At 39.1% G+C, this 20992-nt stretch overlaps 1 protein-coding gene across 1 annotated transcript; it reads left to right on the forward strand.

Annotated features, from left to right (window-relative positions):
* Positions 1-14755: 14755 nt before the first annotated feature.
* Positions 14756-19435, forward strand: LOC132984968 (ALK and LTK ligand 2-like). Its single transcript, XM_061052044.1, has 6 exons — positions 14756-15579; positions 16137-16469; positions 16945-16998; positions 17150-17230; positions 17322-17396; positions 18571-19435. Exons 2-6 carry the CDS (start codon positions 16184-16186, stop codon positions 18573-18575), a joined length of 501 nt encoding a protein of 166 aa, XP_060908027.1. The 5' UTR covers positions 14756-15579; positions 16137-16183; the 3' UTR covers positions 18576-19435.
* Positions 19436-20992: the final 1557 nt, after the last annotated feature.

Here is a 20992-nt window from a genome sequence, read left to right on the forward strand (position 1 = left end):
ATACCTTTTTTGGATTTAGGTGGGTTATAATTTTCAAGATTTTTTTTAAAGCATGTAATTAATACCTCCACTGGACCATTAATCATATAAAACACCATGCAGACAGATGCAAAAACACGACAAAAAGTTGAAAAATCGGTCAAAGATCAATGGGCTGACCAGGAGAGTTTCAGAAAATAAAAATCCCTTAACTGAAGGGGCCAGCTAGAAATAACGTGCTTTGCTGCTATCTATAATCCCTCCAACAGGGTCACATGAAACATACTGTAGCTATAGACTGTCAGAGGATTATTACATCACACTGATCTGGCAAATATTTCTGGCATACTTTTGTATTTTTTCAGTAATTAGTCCATAGTTCAGGTGAGGATAACGTCTGGCCCCTCCAGTGCACGAAGGAAAGGATAAAGTAAATGTTATGATTATATATATAAATTATGTCATGATGCTGTAATAGATAATGGCATATGCACTACCATTATTCCAAAGAATTGTCTCCCTCTCGATGGCTCCAGCTGCAGTAACTGATCCATGTCTAAGTGCCTTTTCCGTACAACAATGGCGAGGTCATTTCTTGAGAACACACTCTTGACAAGCAAGAATTTTCAAAGAATTTAACTATTATCTCACTCAGTTGTATTTCTCTATAGGAATAGTTACTGTAAGTCTTTTTTTGAACATTTTGACTGTCTTCTTCCAGGCTCAGCATATGGATTCATGCTGGAGCACACGTTCTGATGTAATCCAATAAAAACAATAACATCTAATCTCCCAGGAGGAATCCATTTACAAAACTCTCACTTTCTTAAACATTTGCAATCACTGAGCTTCCCCCCCCAATTTGTCTTTCTCTTTTTCTCACTAGCTTTTAGATCCCACCGCTGAGATGTTGAATGGTCGGGGGCCTGCAGGAAAAGCGTGTTAGTAGCCTATCAATTGCTCCCAGGGAGAAAGATATCTGTGAAGCCCTGCTTCACGTTTAAACACGCTGTGTGCGGTCAGCAACTGTGTCCTAGATATAAAACAGAATGCAGCACAGCTTTTAAAAGGATATTCCAGATTTTTTTAACTGGGGCTGTATGGGGTAGCTATAAACAGTGAATGTATTACATAGTGAGTACCTGAGTACCTACATGGACACTCTGTAGTGCTTCACACAGGGCTGAAGCAAAACATACTTTAGCCTCTTAAGAAAGTGAGCAAGTAAGCAACGTAAAGGCAGTCACAAAGCTCCTCATTAATGCTGTGTGCTTGTCCTGGGTGTATGATGATAATGTATTCACTCACCAGAAGTTCTTTGTATCACAGAATGTTTAGGTTGTGTGAAATTAAAGACTTGACCGAGAGTTAAGCTAGCATCATGCTGCTTCAATTAGCATTGCTAACTGCGCAGTCAATCCTTGGTTATGTGTAGATGTGGTGGAGCTATATTTAAGAGTTTTTATTAATTAAAGATTTTAGACTCTACCTACAGTCCTGTCTCTCTAATAAAGGCACAAAAAGGTAAATCTTAAAAAATAAAATAGCCTACTCTTGAATAAGCAGCAAGGGGAAACAAATGCCAAATACAGACACAAACTTCTGACAGTACACTGACAACCTCAGACAGCCTTTGGCACAATGTTTTCACAACACATCAGTCCCAAATGCTTTGAAAACATTACTTTGGTAGCAGATCATTTTGTTAGGTCAGCCGGTTTAAGAAGAGACACCACATAAAATCAAATGTGAAGACAAGGAGGATACTTTTATGAAAAAGAGAACACAGAAGAAAAACAGATGAGACAGACAACAGGGAGACAGAAAACCTCTTAGCAAGTTTAGTTAGATTTATATTTTATTTAGCGCTAGCTTTCCTGATAGAAGGGTGGTGAAGTATTCCCCTTTAGCAAGAATATAGTGTTGGGATAATTTTGCAGGGTTTTGCAGAATCTCCTCTAGGACAATGATGTGTGCAGATGTGGAGTTGTCTCAGTGATGTATGTTTCCCCCCAGTAAAAAAATATGAATGACTGGGGTTGCGTGTCAGGGAACTGACAAAACACTGTTGTAAAATAGTACCAAATAAGTGGGCCTTTGGTTTCCTAAAAGTGCCAGAAGAACACAGCCCCCCCAAAACCACCCACTGATTCTATCAAAGTGATAGACAAAACATAAATTGGAGCCCAAAACAAACGAGAAGTGGGAATCAATGAACAGAGGGGTAATAGAAGGAGTCACAAAATGACCCAAAAAAAAAAATACATTTTCAAAACACACACACAACTGAGATTTTCATTAATTAACAAAACACAGAAAGCCAACTAATGGTGTTTACTCTGGAGACACAACTGAGCAGGGAAACTCCAACCTCCCTATAGAGCGCCCCAGGAATGAGTCCTAAAACCCGGAAGTAAGTTAGCATTTGAGCGCCGTGGGGTCTAACGGATTTTGAATGGGTTCGTGATTAGACTCCTGAAATAAGGTCTGTGGTTAACACAAGGTTAAGAGATGTTGACGTTTTGTTAGACCACATAAACTACGTTAGGTAATACCCCCACTTGTGAATTTTGAAGTTTTTACGCGTCTCTAAAAAGGCGGTTGCTAACAAGTGGCTAAATGTGATGACAGTGGTTGTCTGGGACATTAAACGTTATCACGCCGGACACAGAGGCCGGGAACTCTCTCGCTAGTCCGATATGTCTCATGTAGGTTTAGTCTTTAGGTTAAGGCAAATATTATGTTAGTAAACAATTTATTAAACTATACGGATTAGTTTATCGGAGATCGTCTGAAGCATAACGCTAGTGACGTCACAATCATCCGACCATCGTGTAGTTCGCTTGTAGCATAACGTTAGCTTTTTACTTCTGTCGGCCGCATTAACGCTTCAAACATCATAAAAATGATGTTCATCTGTGAAGATTATCCTGCTGAACAAAACGCCTACGCTTCAGAAACGTGCGTTTGCCACAGAGCTTATTTTCTGCAATGATCCAATATCCAATGCAAAAATCCCATCTGCAAATTCTTGTTAGACCCCATGGCGATGCTACTTCCGGGTTGGCCTACAAAATTACGTCATATGGTTTGTTCTCTATATAGACTCCTAGCCCGGCTGATTGTCATCAGCCATCAGGCGAGGGAGAACATCACAGGTGCAGTCAGTAGCTCCTGATGAGCAAGGAAACCTGTGACCTAGTTCCTTAAGAACCTATCCATTACAATGTGGATGTGTTGCATTGATGCTACTTCATAGAACTTTTTTATCAGTGTGTGTGTGTGTGTGTGTGTGTGTGTGTGTGTGTGTGTGGGAGTTTTATGACAGGCTTCCTGTTTGTGAAGGGTGCGTGGGGGTTGGGAGGAGAGGTTTGGTTCTATATGGTCAGTCACACAAGGTCAAACAGGGAACTGCTTATTAATTCACTATTAATTGATTTATTATTTGGTTTTTCTTTTGAACGTTTCACTTTTTCTCTTTTTAATTATCTGTCTTTATTTGTCAGTGTTTGTAGCACACTGACTGTTGTCTTGTAGTTTCTCAGTTAACCAAGCCATGGTCTTCAAACTTTAAGCCAAAGGGCAAGCAGACTTCAACTAAGTGCTTTTGTATCAAACTTTAAATATACTGACTGTTGCAACCCCACTTCAATACAGGACTTTTCCTTTAAGTTTTTTGCAGAGTTCAAAGGCCATAGAGTTATCTTTACCTTCTGGAGATGCTGGATCAGATGACGAAGCATGACTAATCCTGTGTGGATACCAAAGAAAAGCGAGACCTATGAGATCAGAAATACCATCCGGATGCTCCCATTTTCACTTTTAGTGTGGGGAATTACCTCAGCAAAGTGGTCTTGTCCCTCTGTCATCTCTTCTACTTCCTTGAATAAGTAAACAAATCTTCAGTCACGGAAATTGGAAAATGGGAGACACAGCAGCATCTTGGTCAAACAAACAAATTCCACAGTGTTGTCTCATTTGTCAGCGAGACTAAACCAACAAAACCTTCATTGCAGCTCTAAGTCATCACACCCTCACTGTCTTGCTTCTTTGCCTTTTTATTCAGCTTTGGGAGAAACTTCAAAGTTGGTTGGGCATAAAATAATTCAGCCATCTCAATTAATAGTATGCAGCAAACATGTGCTCACTGTCAGCCAAAGACAAGAACCCAACCGTCTCTGCAGGCTCGAGGAAGAGCTCCAACACCTGATGTTCCAGCACAGGGGTTGCATACGGGCACCCAGCAGGTAAATAATCTGATAAACGGAAACACACATAAAGATTTATCATGCATAGAGAGGCTAGGAGTAATTACCAGATGATCAAAAGAGTCAGAGTCAGCCAAAAGGTTAGGAACACAAGGATCTGGCTGAGGAAAAGATTATTTCCTTGTTCTTAATGACTTTGTTTTTGAGCTGCATGCCTGGGAGAACATGAGATCCAGACCTTGATGCAGTTAAACAACTTATTTACTTAATATTAAACAGTTCATGAAATGCACCACTTACCTCAAAAACAAATGTTCATTTTAGACAAAAAAACTATATATTTTCACTTTCCTTGAACACTGTTTAGTGAGATTTTCTGTCATCCAACCAACTCATGGGTATACAGAAATAAGTCAAGGATAAATTGTTCTGGATTTCTACTTCTTCTAACAATAAACATGACCATGATCATTTGAGGCATTTGCTACTTTGTTTAACATTAAGTCCTTGCCACACTCAGCCCTAAACACAAGGAATCTTTTCTTCCAAATTGACTTATTTTTATGGATAGTTTTGAAGCTCAAGCTTGACCTGAACAGTGGTGTCTAAAAGCAAGCCATCTCTTTTCCATTTCTAAACTTGAACATTTATTGCTGGCTTGTAATCCTTGAATGGCCTTGGCATTTTAATACATATCTGATTAATTGAGCTAGTAATTGCCCACTTGACTACCAAGATCTGTGGATGGGTCCCACTGGTTACACCTGGGTCAAGGTATGTAGCGGTTATGATGATCTGACTTTTAACTACAAGAATCCCCTGTCGAACTCTGCCGAATATATTAAACCCCCCCAGTCGGAAAACTACAGGTGTATGCTGGGGTGGTGGTGGGGCTGAAAGCAGGAGCACAGTACTGATTCAGGTTAGAGCTGGAAATGAGAGAGCAGAGTGAGAGACCGGAAATCTTGCAGCTTAAATAGAAGACAAATTGGAAGGTAGTGTTGTCATGTGATTGATAATGATGCATGTCAAGTGTGAAGTCAGTGCAGCTTGAGTTGTTGGCCTGTATAGCTATCAGGTGTTGCATCTTTTCCAAGGAAGCTCCAAGGAACTATTTGTACACTGGACACAGCTAGTAGAAACGTAGCTCACTGTTGAATGAGCCAGCAATGTACAAGCTTAACCCTTAAGAACATTAAATGTATTGATTATTGATCAGACAAAGACCATTGTAGACGTAGCCACCATGAGTGTCACAAAGCCTTGGGTTTGGCATTTGACTGCCACCAAAGAAAATATCAAGTGACGCAATTTGTTTCCATTTGACCTATTTTGACCAAGCAATTAAGCTTGGATCATATCATATCAGATACGATCCTTACATATAAAATAGTTCGGGAACTAATACCAAAAGATATTATTTACTGCTTCAGAAAAAACTTATGTTTGAGTGATGTTGTGGAGCTGGTATCAATCAATCAATCAATCTTTATTTGCATAGTGGTAGATTGTTTGTCTGAAATTAGAATGGTCTCTGTTAAGCACTGTGTGAGGAAACCAAGCAGTTTAGCGCCCTTGGCTCTATAAGTTCAAGCCATAGAACACAGTCATGTGAAGAAACAGATTAAACTTTCAGGAACAATGAATGCTTTATTAAGTGGAATGTAGTTTGTATGGATAGATGGATGGAAGGATGGATGGATGAATGGGTGGGTGGATGGATGGATGGATGGGTGGATGGATGGATGGATGGATGGATGGATGGATGGGTGGGTGGATGGGTGGATGGATGGATGGATGGATGGGTGGATGGATGGATGGATGGATGGGTGGATGGATGGATGGATGGATGGGTGGGTGGATGGATGGATGGATGGATGGGTGGGTGGATGGATGGATGGATGGATGGGTGGGTGGATGGATGGATGGGTGGATGGAAATACATTTCTTCAGCTCTTTATCAGGAACATCATAAAGGTCATAGTATAGGTCATATAATAACCTAAAAGTAAAGGACACAGCTCTGAAACCCAAGTCAGAACATTAGGTAAACACAAAATTGGATTTAAATGACACATGAGTATGTGAGGAAAAATAAAAATAATTTGTTTTATGTTTCTACCATTAATATTCAATTAACATTGATAATGTAAATAGCCTTCACATTCACCCCAATAAAGTCCTCTGGCAAGGATGAAATGCTTTCTGTGCAATTTTTTCGTGTCTGCAGCTTTATGGATAAACTTCTAGCCAGAGTTTAATAAAACACGATGGCAGGGTGAAGCTGGGCCAAAGAGGAACCCATAAAATGATGGCGCCGATCTGGCTGAGGAGCAAGCGATTCATATCTGCTCTGAACAAGCAAACCTTTTGAACAACAAAACAGCCCATGTCTAAGGCAGAGTAAATTATGAGGTGTGACATATCAAAACATGAAAGTCACTTCAAACATCAAAACACACCAACAGATGAGAGAGTGAGAGAGAGAGAGAGAATTCCCTAGTTGGAAACACCCTAAAAAGATTTATTCCAAACTGGTGTCTCATCATCAATCAGAGTTAAATCAATCTGAAAATGAAACACTCCCAATACCAGTTATAGATAGAGTTTGAGCAATCCAAAGCCGTCTTCACAATGAGATCCATGTCGTAATGAAGCTCTGCCATCACAATGCCTTTATACTTTTACATTGAACCCCTCAACTGTGTAATACTGATTTTACACATTACGCCTTTGCAAAAGTAAACACTCAGTGCAAGCTTCACCTTTAAAGTGATACCATTTCTCCTTTGTTATGCCTTTGAGACATTTACTTTGACAAGGAGGTGTAAAACATTGCCTGTCTTGAACAGGCTACGTTAGAGGGTCTTTTGTCAGCCGTAAACTTGAACAGTCAAAAGGTAAAACTAAGTCGACAACCTGTGTCACCCTTCTTTTCTTTTCCAGTTTAATGGCTTGTCAAGGACCAAAGATTTGTTTATGTTTCATAGGTTTAGAGTGGGTTTTTGTCTATTACTCTGACCTTTGTGACCTTGAGGCCTTTTTTGCTTTTAAATTCTGTAGTCTTTGTTTACCTATGGGCACTTTCTTCTTAAAAAATTGCTGTTATGATTAACGTTTAGGGGCTTAATTGGGCTTGTTTTTTTTTGTTGTTAAAAAACACAACATACATCATACAGTACGTAAAGAACAAGATTAACAAAAGAGAAAGGAGGTTACGATTTATCCACAGGGGTCACATAATAGACAAAGAAAGTTACTCACTGAAGATTTAAAGGGGTGGTAACAGAGCAGGATTTGGGTTGGGACAAAATAGGATCACCTATGGTTGCAAAACTTGAACAAAAAAACTCCTTAAAAGCCACAAAGGAATTGATGTGCTAGATGTGTACAAAGTGAAAGTGCTCGTACGCTTTGAAATAGGAGAACCTTTGTATCAACTAATGGTTTAGCGTATGCTGTAGGATGACTCATCTGACCAAATAAGTTTCTCCCACAGCCCTTTAGAGAAATACGGTTTTTGCACTGCTGAACTCACAGGCCACCGTTTACACTTCTCATAAAGAAAACACATAAACACATGGATGAGTCATGCAGCGCCAAGAGAGAACCAAAGTTTCAGGCCTCTCCCTCTCACGTACAGACTGAACTCAATCGCACAGTGTGTGCTGAAAAGGCTGAAATTGTGGCTTTTCCGAGACAGGGCAAACGATGGCTAATTTCAGTGTAATTTCACCTTCAGCTGCCATTATCCCAGAGGACAGGTCTCGTAAAGGCTTTTTCCACAGTCTGTGGGAGATTAACATTTCCTATTAGTGGAAGAATCGATGGATGCATTTACACTTTTTAAATATAACAACTGGCGAGAATGCAGCTCACCTCCTGAAACTATTTGAACAATTGGCTTTTTCCACCTGAGTGCTTCTTGGATCCATTTACATGTTTCAATAGTGGTATCGTGTATCAGGTCCATCCCTGATACACTTAAAAGGGGTTTCCAATATGTTATGAAGTGTATGAATGCAAATGACATTTACAATCACACCACAAAAAAGGCTAAGCATATTTTGGAAAAGAAACAAAAAATGTACAGACAGACTACTAAACTAAACGTGTGCGTGCAATTTACAGTCAACAATTTCCATTGCAGATGTTGCAAATGTCAGCAACACTCTAATCTCACAGCTGCTCAAGCAGATTTGTCATGAAAAGTTGCCTAACATTTTCAAAGTGATCCTTAAAGCCTCCTAGAGGTGCTCTTATATTTATTTGTACATATCACCAGGATTACTTGAATATAAATCATGTCAATGTCACATGTGGAATCTTTTGCATCTGTTATGGTTCTCTCACTCCCTTGTTCAGGTTTTTCCTTTCAGTTCATGTGTGACCTTGATGACAAACTACATCCTCCTGTTGTACAGATGTTTCAAGGATGACTGTCTTACGGTTTTCTTTCTCAAGTTTGCAGAAAGAAAACCTCCTCTTCTTATATTTCCAGCAAGAGCCTAACATACTAGTTGACTGAGCCAACCTAAACCCCTTTCTCTTGTCAACAGTAAAAATGTCAAATCGACCAACAGGGTTGTCCCCAGTAAGTGGTTGCTGAAGGTCTCCCTTTGCAAAAACTGCACACATTTTTTGCAACTCTGATAGTTACAGTTCCATTCCTGAGCGGTGAGCTAATCTGCTATGATGCAAAGGAAATAATAGTTCCAACGTTGCAACAGAACATTTCATCAATCATGCTAGTTCAATGTTGGAGTCAAGTGTTTGGATTCAAATGTTGTTCGTCTTTTTCGTTTGCTCGTTTTCGACCCTGACGATGTGGGGCACACTGAAACGAGACAGTTATGGTTACAAGACTTGACCTGAAAAGTCCTTCAAACAGCACAGAGCAAAGGCTGCAGCTTGTAAGGGGGTACAAGGTTGGCAGAAAGATAGAGATTGCATAAGTTGTGCTGACCACAGCCCTGTCAACTCTATACACTTCTTCAACCACAACGCAACAGAGGACATGGGTTTGTCTGAAGACTCAAAGTGTTAGAGAAGAGTATTTTCGCTCTCTCTTTACTTTCCTTGGCCCCAACATGCAATAAAGAACATATGTATCCTACACAGAGCAATTGTTTTGCATTCATGGATTGGTGGGAGGTTGGTGTGGTTTTGATTTCCTATTAGAAAGCAATTATATAATAAATCTGAATTGGGGGGAGAAAAAATATAAAAAATTATTGCCACTAATAAGTGCTTGAGCATGTGCAGTTCATTTGAGTGTAATTCATTTGTATGTGCATTTTTTAGTTCCCTGCACGACATTTACAGTATGTGGTGGTGACCATTCACAAAAAATATTTTATTGTGCAACATGTGAACAACAGTTTGCACGTGCTTTTCTTGCAGCTGCGTGTTTGAATCTACTTACAACAGTTTTTTTTTTTTATGATTTTAAAAGCTTACCCTAACAGACAGGAACTCAAATAACCAGTGACACACAAAGTATAAGTGTTTAATGGGGTCATTTCAATGTGTCCACAAGCAGAAGCAGCTCTCCTACCGCTCTGCTCTCTGTTCAATATAACGTTTAACTAGACGTTTTATTACAGTATTCTGCTCACAGTTGTTCTAAAAGAAGTCCACTTGTCTTGAAATCCTACAACTTTTCTAAAGGTGAAATTGTGTCAAAGCATGTATAATATTTATCTGATAATAATGGATTAAATAACTAGGTTTAATATAAGAGGGCTTACTTTTTACCAATCCAGAGGGGATCAACACTTGCAGGATTCCCTTCATCTCCACAGTACAATTTAGCCACATTTAGTTTGTAGCTGCAGTTACCCATAACTTTCTCTTTTTTGGGGTTAACTTTTCTCTTATTAATAATGTAGTTTTTGTTTCAACAGACAACAAGCTTCAAAAGCCCTCTTACCATTAACCTCAGCACCAAACAGCAGACATACGCTGTGAGCCACAAGCAGATGAACATACAGAGCATTTAGCGGCCAAGTAGCTGGATATATTTCTCAGGAGTATTGTTATAGTAGAAACAGATCTTAAACAGAGCTAGCATTGAATTTACAAATGTCAGGTGGTCTGAAACATGAGCCTTAATGAATCCTAATGTTCTGTATCAACTCAGAAAAAAGCAACCATTTGCCTTCATGGTTGCTGTTAGCCAAAGTTTTTTTGTGGAGGTTTATGATTATTGTTGTCCCCTATGACACCTGCATTTTGTAATTAATTTTCAACACATCTTCATTTTGGAACTAGGTTAAAACGTTGGCCAATATATCACCAATACATAAGTACTATATTTAAAATCTTAATGATTTACTTGAACGACGGGGTTTTTCAAGCTGGTTGTTTCAGTTCCTTTAAGATACTTTAAGTATCACCAGACATTATAAACCAGCTTTATCAAACTAAAAACAACGGTCATTGTGGTACCCGGTCATTAACACAGTTGTATTTAAGTATGTTGATTTTGAGATTAAAATCACAAGATGTATCAGTACACAGAAAGCAAAGAATTATGTGAATTATTTTATTGATTAAATGATTGCAATGTGACTGGACTAAGAGCAGCTCTATTTACAGTATTAAAATAAAGACAATATAAAAAGATTGATACATTTGACACATCATCCAAAAACCAAATTTAACTCCATATTCAATTAATATCAACGTAAATCGAGCATGGTCTTTTCATGACTGCACATGATTAGAGCAGAGGTCAAAAAGCAAAAGATAATTGCAACATTCGTGTGGATGTTCATTTTGCTAAACTATTCTATATACAGTATACAGACATTTTAATAACCTGAGATATAGCATTTTAACTCAATATCAGTGGCTCCTTGGTCAAAAATCAACTTACATTTTTTAAATACCCCTGTGTTGTTCACCCCCATGGATGTACAAAATGAAGCATACACTACATACATGTTGGCCCATTCATTTCAGTAAAACAGATCCCCAAGTACATACATCATGAACGTGTAACTGTAAATACGTAACTTATTTTTCATGTGCTCACAATGAAAAGCCTACATTGCTTTTCAGCAGATGACTGACTTCAAGTTCATTGGAATCAAAAATGAGCTTTGTTTGAAGTCCGGGCACGCTCAGAAGTAGTTTTTATGCATGTTTAAATTTGAACCATTCATGTCCATGATTTTTAATTCTTCCATCATTCATCTAGGCGCTATTTTGGTCTGCTTACTCCAAAAGTCATGATCCGGGATGTTACCCCTCCATTAAATTCTCGCATCAAGTCTCATTAAAATGTTTGGTTTCGATAAATTTGCTCTTTGTTTTCATGTTCAGCAGGACCTTCAACAATTTTCCCATCAAAGTCTGTTCTTAAGTCTAAGGGAGAGCTACTGCAGATGTGAGGGGGGAATTGTAAAATCTCTTTTTTCTGTATCCAGATTGAGGTTTATACGGTGATGTTACTTAGTTCAGTGATGACAAAAATCTGTGAATGTGGAGCTGGAAGGAAATAAGCTTAGTAGAGCTCTGAAGCGTGCTCCTCATCTCTCTGCATCAGTCAATAACAAATAAATGAGGAAACTCTGAAAAAATGTTGGTGGTTGAGTTGTATTGGGATGTATGAAGGCATGGAGGCCTTCGATCATTTACAAATTCCTACACTGATGTCAAACCAGTTTCCAACCAAGGCTTTCATCTTTCTCTCAGGGTGCCAGTGACAAAGCTGCCTATTGTTCATCAATGCTGGAGGCATTTGACCAGTCATTGCAAGGGCACAAATGGTTATGAAACATCTCCTCAAATACATCTGCTTTGTCCATTGCCTGTCAGCTCTTCTTTCATTGCTTTTAGTTCTGGCAGCCAGAAGGACTCTAATGCAGAGAACACGTGGATTGGTGCAGTTTATTGGTGTATTGTAAACAAATAACCTACTGGTAGGTACATAGTGAAGGAAGGTGGCCCAATTGTGGGAAAAAAACATAAAGAAACAAGCAATACTATGGGTAAAGGAAGGAAAACACTGTGAAACAGCAAGGTAACAAGTATAAACTCATTAAAGAAAAAATAAATGGATTGGTGTATAGAGAGTGGTTAATGAGGCAGTGAGGCACAATTGTTGGGATAGGGGAAAAGTTTAGGTGGAGAGTATGAGGCTCTTACAGGGCAGATGGGATTGGCAGGATCTAGATGTCATCAGAAAAGTCTGAGGGCATCATGGTGGACAGGTAAGGAATAGCACCAAAAGGGCCATGGAAAGTGAGGATGTGGCACAAAAGGGGAATAGAGTCTGTCACTGAAATTAAGTAGTCATTGCAAATTAAAAGCCAACCATCTGCAGATCTGCAATAATGTCTGGAAAGATTAAGAAGAAGTAGTGAAAGATAAAAATGGAAACACGTGAAGAGAAGGTCTTCCATGTACCAGTTCCAGGACACAAATATTTTGTGGTGGAAAATAAGGTTCACAGAGACTCCATTTCATGACTTTTGGGTGGGAAAATAAAAATCAATAGCACCAGTTTATAAACTATGCCTTGTCTGCAGATGTTAATCCTGCTCATTTTATGTGAAACACCAAGTCCTTTCAGACAATCCAAGTAAAAGTTTACTTTTTTAACACAAATTATAAGGTATTGGATTTGTAGCCAGGAATTTTCACAGTCAGTTTAAAAGATACGTATATAGGTATTAATGACCCTAACAAAATAATAATTACAATTTTTTTTGATTGCAGATGACAGTTATTTTGCTGTGGCCAACATTTGAGAAGGCTTTGCTCTTGGACATACTTAATTTGAGGAAGTGAAACAAGCATTCCAGGAAGAAAGAGGCACGTTCATGGAAAAGCGATCACATTCTCAACTTCAAAACTAATTAAAACTTCTTTAAAAAGAACATCTCAAAGAGTCCAGGAGGGAAAGGGGAACGAGACAAATCGTGTGTTGAAACCAACGGCACTTGTGAGGTTTACCACATGTGGTTTATTAAAAAAGCATATGAACATTACTCATTGTCTTACACTGGACAACGCAGTTTCACATGTGACTGTATCCAAGAGAGGTCGTAGAAATGCTGGGGGTGAAAAACAGGGTTAAACAAGGTCATATGAATATCAAGACATTGATTTTACAAAGCAATATAACTTTTACGGTTGACTTAATTTAGTTACATTTTAGAGTGTACACAACATGTTGTTCAGCAGAATTCTCCAGCAGCAGCTGCCGCAGGAAGAAAGCCAACAGGGTTAAGAAAAGTGCAAGAATTCCCTTTCTATTGATCTGTCTTTACTAACCCTTTTGAAGAATACAGACAATTGTGGAAGCATCAACCATTCATTATCTTTACTAATCAATTAAATCTATTCTTAAATTATTGCTTGTCTGTGTTTTTTGGAACGTCAAACCAAATTTGTAGCTGTTGTGTCATATAATTGCATGGCTGCCAAAGACTTACAACATCTGATGTGGATGATCTTTTATGCATGTCTGGCCCTTTAACTGCATTTTGTGGTGTAAATCGAGTATGTTGGTTAATGTAGCACAGTGAAGGCTCTTTCTATTTCCATCCATATGGAAGGATATCAAGCCTCTAATCCAGAAAATGTCTGGCTAAGTGTTATTGTTGCTGTATATGAACAACATTTGGAGGCTTTGAATGTGCAGTTATTGCAGAATGGCACCCCCTGCTGACTGTGCTACTCCTCATGACAAAATACTGCAGTGAAACCAAGAAGAATATATATTCTCTGTGGGACTTTATTGGCAAATGTTAGATTCAGCTAAGTTTAGGGGAAAATCTTATATAAACATCTTGAATGGTCAAATAACTGCATTTAATTAAAAGAATAATAGACTACAAGTTGTATCATACCATTATTATTGGTTTAATTGTTGCAATGTAAATATAATCTACAATGCTTATAACTACTGCCCTGCTTTCCACTTGTCAGAAATCAGCACAAAATCTGAAATCACTAGGAAAAAATAAGTTAGATCAATACTTTCAAATCTATAAAAAAAAAAATAAAGTAACACGAATGAACAATAAAACGAAACTATCGCATATTTGCATCAGTGTCAGTCCTTTAATGCAACAGTTTTCAGAAAGGGAAAACCTGTTTGCGCGTATGCTGGAATGCATTAAAATCAGTTTCAAAGAAGAGGTTTGGAGCTGAGCTCTGACAGTGCGCGCTGTCCTTTCAGCACCAACGTTTACGCACAGTCACCGCACTGACTTTGCAACGAAAACACGAAAACACAGAAAGGGGTATAAAGTGGTAAGGACATTTAGGTGAGACATAAGAGCGCTTCACCCGTTAATGTGTTGTTTGAACAAAGTTTGAAGTCGTATTTTGAGTTGTCATTTTAATGAGACTATTTTTCTAAACTTGTGGCGCTGCAGTCTTTTTTTTTCTTTCATAGTTCTGCAGCATGATTTTCTTTTTTTCCTCTGTGTTTTTCACAGTAAACTGCTCCAGCCTCACTGGTCAGTCAGATTTGAGGGGGGGGGGGGGGGGGGGGGAGTTAGGGTAAGCATGGGAGCCAATTGCACACCCTGACTTTAAGAATGCTGTACCAGCAACAGCAGGTTAGAAAAACTGAACTCTAGTGACGACAAAACCTTCTGTAGCCTCGACTGTGCTGTCTGTAGTCTGTTATTTGACCACAAACTAAAGTGCATTAACTTTACAAACTGTGAGTCATTAATTAACAGTCATCCCCAAACGGTGCGATCGTATTTCGACTCCCATGATGGATGTAAAATGCGCAATGGCTCTGAATGACCTCTTGAGAATCTTAAGAAGGATACTGGAGTATTTGTACTAGGATGCCGGTATCTGCGCTCTTTACCGGGCTTATTGGGAATTTCAGTGGAAGTGCTAGTGGGGAAAACGCTTCCTGTAACTGCGTACACAGATACATGGAGTAACGGAAAGGAGGGGGCGCAGAAAACTTAAAACGGCGTTCAAGTGATGGTCAGTTAAGTTCAGTGGACTTTCCGCCTCGGGGGTGCTAATAGTGTGTTCTATTATCATCCCAGGCACGGCGGAGTAACCCACGAGGGACAGATGACCGCGTCCGCCAGACAGAATAAAAAGTGAGCTTCACTTCAAGGCGACTTATCTGAGACTTCAGCGAGGACGCACACGGGACCTGAGGCACACACTCTTGACTACTTTCGGTCGGTGTTCGGAGGATGACGCTCAGAAAACACCATCCTTCTTCAGAAGCTTTGATGGTTCCTACATTTTAAGGGACATATTTCTGACTCAACAGAAAAAGGAAGTAAAGTTCACACGGTTCTTTTTCTTCTTCTTTCATTTTCATCATTGTTGGACGCACGGGAACGGGACCTGATCATACAGCAGCCTATTGGGGGAAAGCTACACGGACCTACAGGTAAATTATTCATCACCCCCGTTACTCATTCTTCCGTGAGAAAAAACTTCCCCCCCCCCCTACTAATGTCTAGCATCCTTACTCTAGTGATAGGCTATTATGTGATTCACGCTCAACTGTCTTTTTCCCCCCTCTTCCATGTCAAGGCTAAAGTCACAAAAGTAACTGGTCATACTGCCTATAAGCTGCAGTTGTAGCATACTTATCGGCAAAAAGTCTTAAACAGGGATAAACCTGACCCTTTCATTTAAAGAATGTGTGGGGAATCTGGCTAAATTATAATATGGATTATCTGGGCTATAATGCGGGATGTGTGACAGGAAAAGTGAGTTCAGAGAATGAATAACTTCAAAGTTGTTGCACAAAAGGGCGAAATTTCTGGATCCATGTGCATATTTAGACTACACTAGGTTTTTTTTTAAATATGATTGATATTGAACAGCCTTGTGGCCAACAAGTAAAATAAATGTCTTTTTTTAACATGTTATGGCTGACTGATAAACAAAACAAAAAATTAAAGGAACACATATTACTTCTATTTTCGACTTCTCTTGCAGGTGACCGGTTGTTGGAGAAAGACTTATTTTCACACTGTGTGGGAGCTATGAGCGGCCTGCGCAGGCACTTCAGCATGGGACTAGTGCTACTGATGTGCACGCTGAGCGGACACTGCAGCGAGAGCGCGCCCTCGGTGGCCCCGTCGGTGTCGACGACAGCCGGCAAGGACACACGACGGGATACGAGGCGGATAGTGGAGATCGTGAAACACGTGGAGGAGAGCCGGGGTCGACTGGGCAAAACGGAAGCGGCGTTAACGTCAAGCGAGAGGAATTCCCCGGTGTCAAAGGATTTACACATCTTGAAAACGGACAGAGCGGATCAGGTTGTCGGTGAGTGATGGATAGCCTATCGCCTGGGCTGGGTGTGACCCTTTATGTTGCACCTCAAGAGAATACTGTTTGTTTTCTGGGATATCCGTTCAAAGTTCAAAGTGATTGTGGAGCGATGGATCGAGTGAAATTAAAGGGTCGCTGCGTTCAAAATGTACCCCAAAACATTTCCTGATAGTGTAGGTGTCTTAGCCATGCACAGACTTGTTTGAAGGTAACAACATCTGATTTTTTTTATGTTTAAAAATCTGTCATAACTAATTCAAACGTGTCTGTATGGCAGGATACGCATGGGCAAATAAGAAACATGTTTGTCTTAGTTTTTATTTTTGCTACTGTTTAGGTGTACAAACCCTCAAGTTTTTTCCTAAGAATATGCGACTTTAATGAAACTTCTCATACCAGAGCTGTTTAAATGGAGGCTTTAGGTTATTATTTCAAAAGGTTAACCTGACATCCTTCTTTCTCTCCTCAGTTGTTTACCCCAGAGATCTCAGGAAAAAGGAGAGTATGATAAAACATATGACAGGTATGTTTCAATGCAGACGTCTGTCAATAGTTCAAAAAAAGAACTAATTCAATTTGAACGATATCCTTGCACAGAAAAACAGATTAAAGAAGTGCACTTGCCTACATGCAGTGCATGAAATATTCTCACAGCATCCTTTCTTGTCCCTCAGGTCCGCTTTATTTCAGTCCAAAGTGCAGGAAGCATGTGTACCGGCTCTACCACCACACCAGAGACTGCACCATACCTGCATGTAAGCAATTCCTCTATTTGTAAGGACTCTTCTTTTTATCAATCCAATGTCAACTACTCTCAACTCATTAGTTCCATCTTCTTATTTTCAGACTTCAGAAGATGTGCACGGCTCCTCACAAGACTTGCCGGGAGCCCGCAGTGCACTGAGGGGTTGCTCACACAAGGTACTTAATATATTCAGCTCTTATTGAAACACACATGCAATATGAAGGTCTTAGAGAAAATGTGCATACACGGGATATAAGGTTAACGTGCTGGTGTTTTGCACTTTTGTAAAATAATGGTCATAGAATCTTAAAAGGAAAGAACATTTCAAAAACAGAGTTTCACAGGAAATTATTTAAAAGTAATGATTTTTTAAAGAAGGTGTCACTGTCCAAGGCAGTATACTTCCAAATATTAATATTAACTGAAGTCAAAGTATTTTAGAAAAATGGACACTTTCATGGTGATGCTACTAAATGTTTCTATCAATATTTTAGATAACTTAATTTGTTAAAATTAAATCTGAAAGCTGATTGATTTGGAGATATTTAATCTAGTCTGCACTCTCAACTGTTTTTAACAATGTGTTGTGGTTTATAGATTCATCATTGATCTCTGAATTAAAATTCAACTGATAAAGCAACATGTGATCATAGTGTTGGTCAAACATAAATAGAATGGTATAGATATAAATTAGCATAGAAGTGTAATAATCAAGTTAAGAACAAGTACCTCAAATATATAACTTGTTACAGTAGTTCTCCGTGAGATGGCACGTGTCACATATTATACTTCCACAATTCAGTTCAGAGGAAAGTATTGCAATTTCTGCTTCCAGTTTACAATTTCCCACAGTAAACATCATTAATATATGACAATTATGCTTTTTTCTCTTTTTACAATAAACCACCCAGAAGTATAGCATTACCTTGATCAGCTACATTAAGGCTAAATCATACAGTAACATGCTGTCTACATATTAATACAAAGAATATTTTAGTGATATTATCAACAATAAAATTACCAGGAAGTGGCCACTCCACATCTTCAGTACATTTGTGTGTTTGTTTCTAAGTACAAAGCATACAGAGAGTGAAAGCTTAAACCAGGATCGAGGTATTCACAGTGTAAAGTTCATGTTTTCAAGACACTGAGACAAATGTTCACAGTGGTGATATGCTGTGCAGAAACACCCTGGCCCCTAGCAGTGGCTCACTGGAGCACCAGATCCATAGCAAATCAAGTGTCTTGATTCTTACTTTGCGTCATTATGTTTGTAAATGAAATAATTTGTCTGGTGATGCCAATTTGAAGACCGTACCAAGTTTCTCTTTCTCCTTTTTTTCAACGCAGGTTGAAGCCTAACACAAGTTCTCGAGAAGAAAATAACTCGGGTAAAAAATGCCTTTGACAGTAAGAGGGAGACTCTGGGACACACTGAGCGGCCCCAACCGAGGACAGGCACAATTTTGCCCTTCAGTAAGGTCTGTTCTGCTGAGGCGTGGATTACTGCCATCCCCCTGTTCTGGCTGGTTCCTGATGGTCAGCTTTCACAAGAAAGAAGAACCAGATCAAGAAAAAGATGGCAGAAATTAAGAGTGGAGAAGAACTAACTGACTGACAGTGACACACAAGGAGGCGTTTCCCCTGCTGCTATCCAAAAAGTAAAAGAAAAGGGATTGCATGTTTTCATTTTGTTCATTTCTTTAAGAAAAGAGCAAAATCCAAATGTAGCTACTGTTTTTAGCATGACAAGGAGGCCCAACCCTTCTTCTGCACTACTCATAACGCAGACAAAAAGCTGTCACAGAACCCCCTGGCTGGCAGTCACAGCATAGTTTTATTCACTAGTGCTCACACTGAAAAAGAACTGTGTTTCCATTATTGATAACATGAACATATCTCTGTGCCTTTGCAGAGACATGTTCAAAAAGAAGTAGTGGTTGTGAGTCGCAGCCCTCCTGTAGATCTTTGAAGTGCGTGGTACAGTCTATATTTATATATTTGAGTTGTCACAAACGTTCCACTGTACATAATAAACGCCATGACCACATTAAACAAGAGAAATATGTACATACTGTAAAGCAAAGCTTAAGAGGAATCCAGCTGTCTACCTTAAATTAAAGCAACCGACATGTATCAAATGGCTGTTAAATACATATATATATAAATATATGAAAATGAAATATATTTAAATAAATTATAAGATTGGTACAAATATGAGTGGTCTTTTTTGTCTCGTGCTGAATTTCCTCTTGCATCATGTGGATCCCTCCGTGACTAAGCACATGAATGACAGAGCTCTTGAGCAACAGCTTGACTTGAGTGAAGTGTTGAATGGGGGCAGCAGTGACAGAGTGAAGTGGGGTTTTTTTTGGAAATAAACTCGAGGGTAAAATCTAATTTATGTAAACAGTTAACAAACTGTGGGTCAGCATAAATTAAAGGTCACATATTATGAAAAATACACTTTACCATATTTTTCGAATTCTAATATGTGTCCCTATAGCCTGTCTTCAAACCACTCAGTTATGAGAGAAGTCCATCCTCTATGTCTTTTGCCTGCTATACTTTTTAAGAAAATTTGTGCTCAAACAGGCCGTTTAGGGATTTTCCCATTTGTGACATCACAAAGGGCAGTAACCCCTCCCCCATGTGGGTGACACAACCACAGCTTGGTGTTTGTTGCGCCTTCTCATAGTAAAAAATCGGGCATGGAGCGAGAAAGCCCAAGCCTCACAAACCCTTCGAGAGGGAATTGATCAAACACAGGTCACGTGCATTTAAAGCTACAGACACAAAAACAGCCTGTTCTGAGCAGGGCTGAAATAGAGGATTTTTATAGGCATGATAAAGTACAGGAGTGGATTTTTGACATATTTAAGTGTATCTTTAATGTGTTTTGTATATGGGTTATAATTTGGTGTTTTGGGTTATTGTTTGATATCATTTATTCTTTCATTATATTGGATAGAGGGATAGTAGGTCATATGGGTATGGGTAGGGATGTTAACTCACCTGTTCACTCTTTGATCTGGTTCGCCGATTTTTTTGGTGGCCATTTTTTTCTTTTGCTCACTGTAATTACTTTGATTATGAGTTAATGCACGTTATCATGACTGGAATTTTTTTCACAAATAAAAAGTGTAACTTATTTCTGTATGCCCAACCTCAGCCTCTCAGCGGCTTCATTGTTCAGGCTAGTCACTTTGTCAACCGAAACGGCATGAGGTAAACATCATTATACATCGAACAGATCAATCATGGAGGTAGGCGCTGGCTGTTCAACTTTTAAGGAGACGCTGTCGGAGCGAAGTGCAGCCTGCTAAGCCCACCTGTGGATGTGCACAAATAAGCTGTATATTAATGGAAGGAATCAGCTGGCATATTGACTGCTGTTTGTACAATGGTAACAGATGGTTGACTGAGGTTTGTATCACTCTATGCATCGGCTTTAACAGTGCTGCAAATCGTCTTGGTGCCAAATTGATCACCATGCAATAAAAAGCCTGAATCTCCATTCTGAATATACGCTTCGTCTCTCTGCTGCAATGTGGAATTATCAATTGTGTTTGTTGGATGAATTTGTTATCTTATTCTGTGGAAAATGTGGTACAAATTTTGAAAAGGAAGTGTTTTAAATACACAAACTGGAATAAAATCAAAGGTGAAATTAAAGGAGGAAATGAGTTAAATAAACACTGGCGGTGAAATGGATTGTGGTAAACGGGAAACTAAACTTTCAGCCAAGGCTTTAGCAAATGAAATCAAAACG

This window comes from Labrus mixtus, chromosome 12 (assembly GCF_963584025.1).
Source record: "Labrus mixtus chromosome 12, fLabMix1.1, whole genome shotgun sequence".
In the NCBI taxonomy this organism is placed as follows: Eukaryota; Metazoa; Chordata; class Actinopteri; order Labriformes; family Labridae; genus Labrus; species Labrus mixtus.

Bases quoted from the DNA above. Each gene is read 5' to 3' on its own strand.
- LOC132984968 (XM_061052044.1), top strand. From the start codon at position 16,184: ATGAGCGGCCTGCGCAGGCACTTCAGCATGGGACTAGTGCTACTGATG. The intron at 16,470-16,944 runs GTGAGTGATGGA...TTCTCTCCTCAG, and splicing joins CAGAGCGGATCAGGTTGTCG to TTGTTTACCCCAGAGATCTC. The intron at 16,999-17,149 runs GTATGTTTCAAT...CTTGTCCCTCAG, and splicing joins TATGATAAAACATATGACAG to GTCCGCTTTATTTCAGTCCA.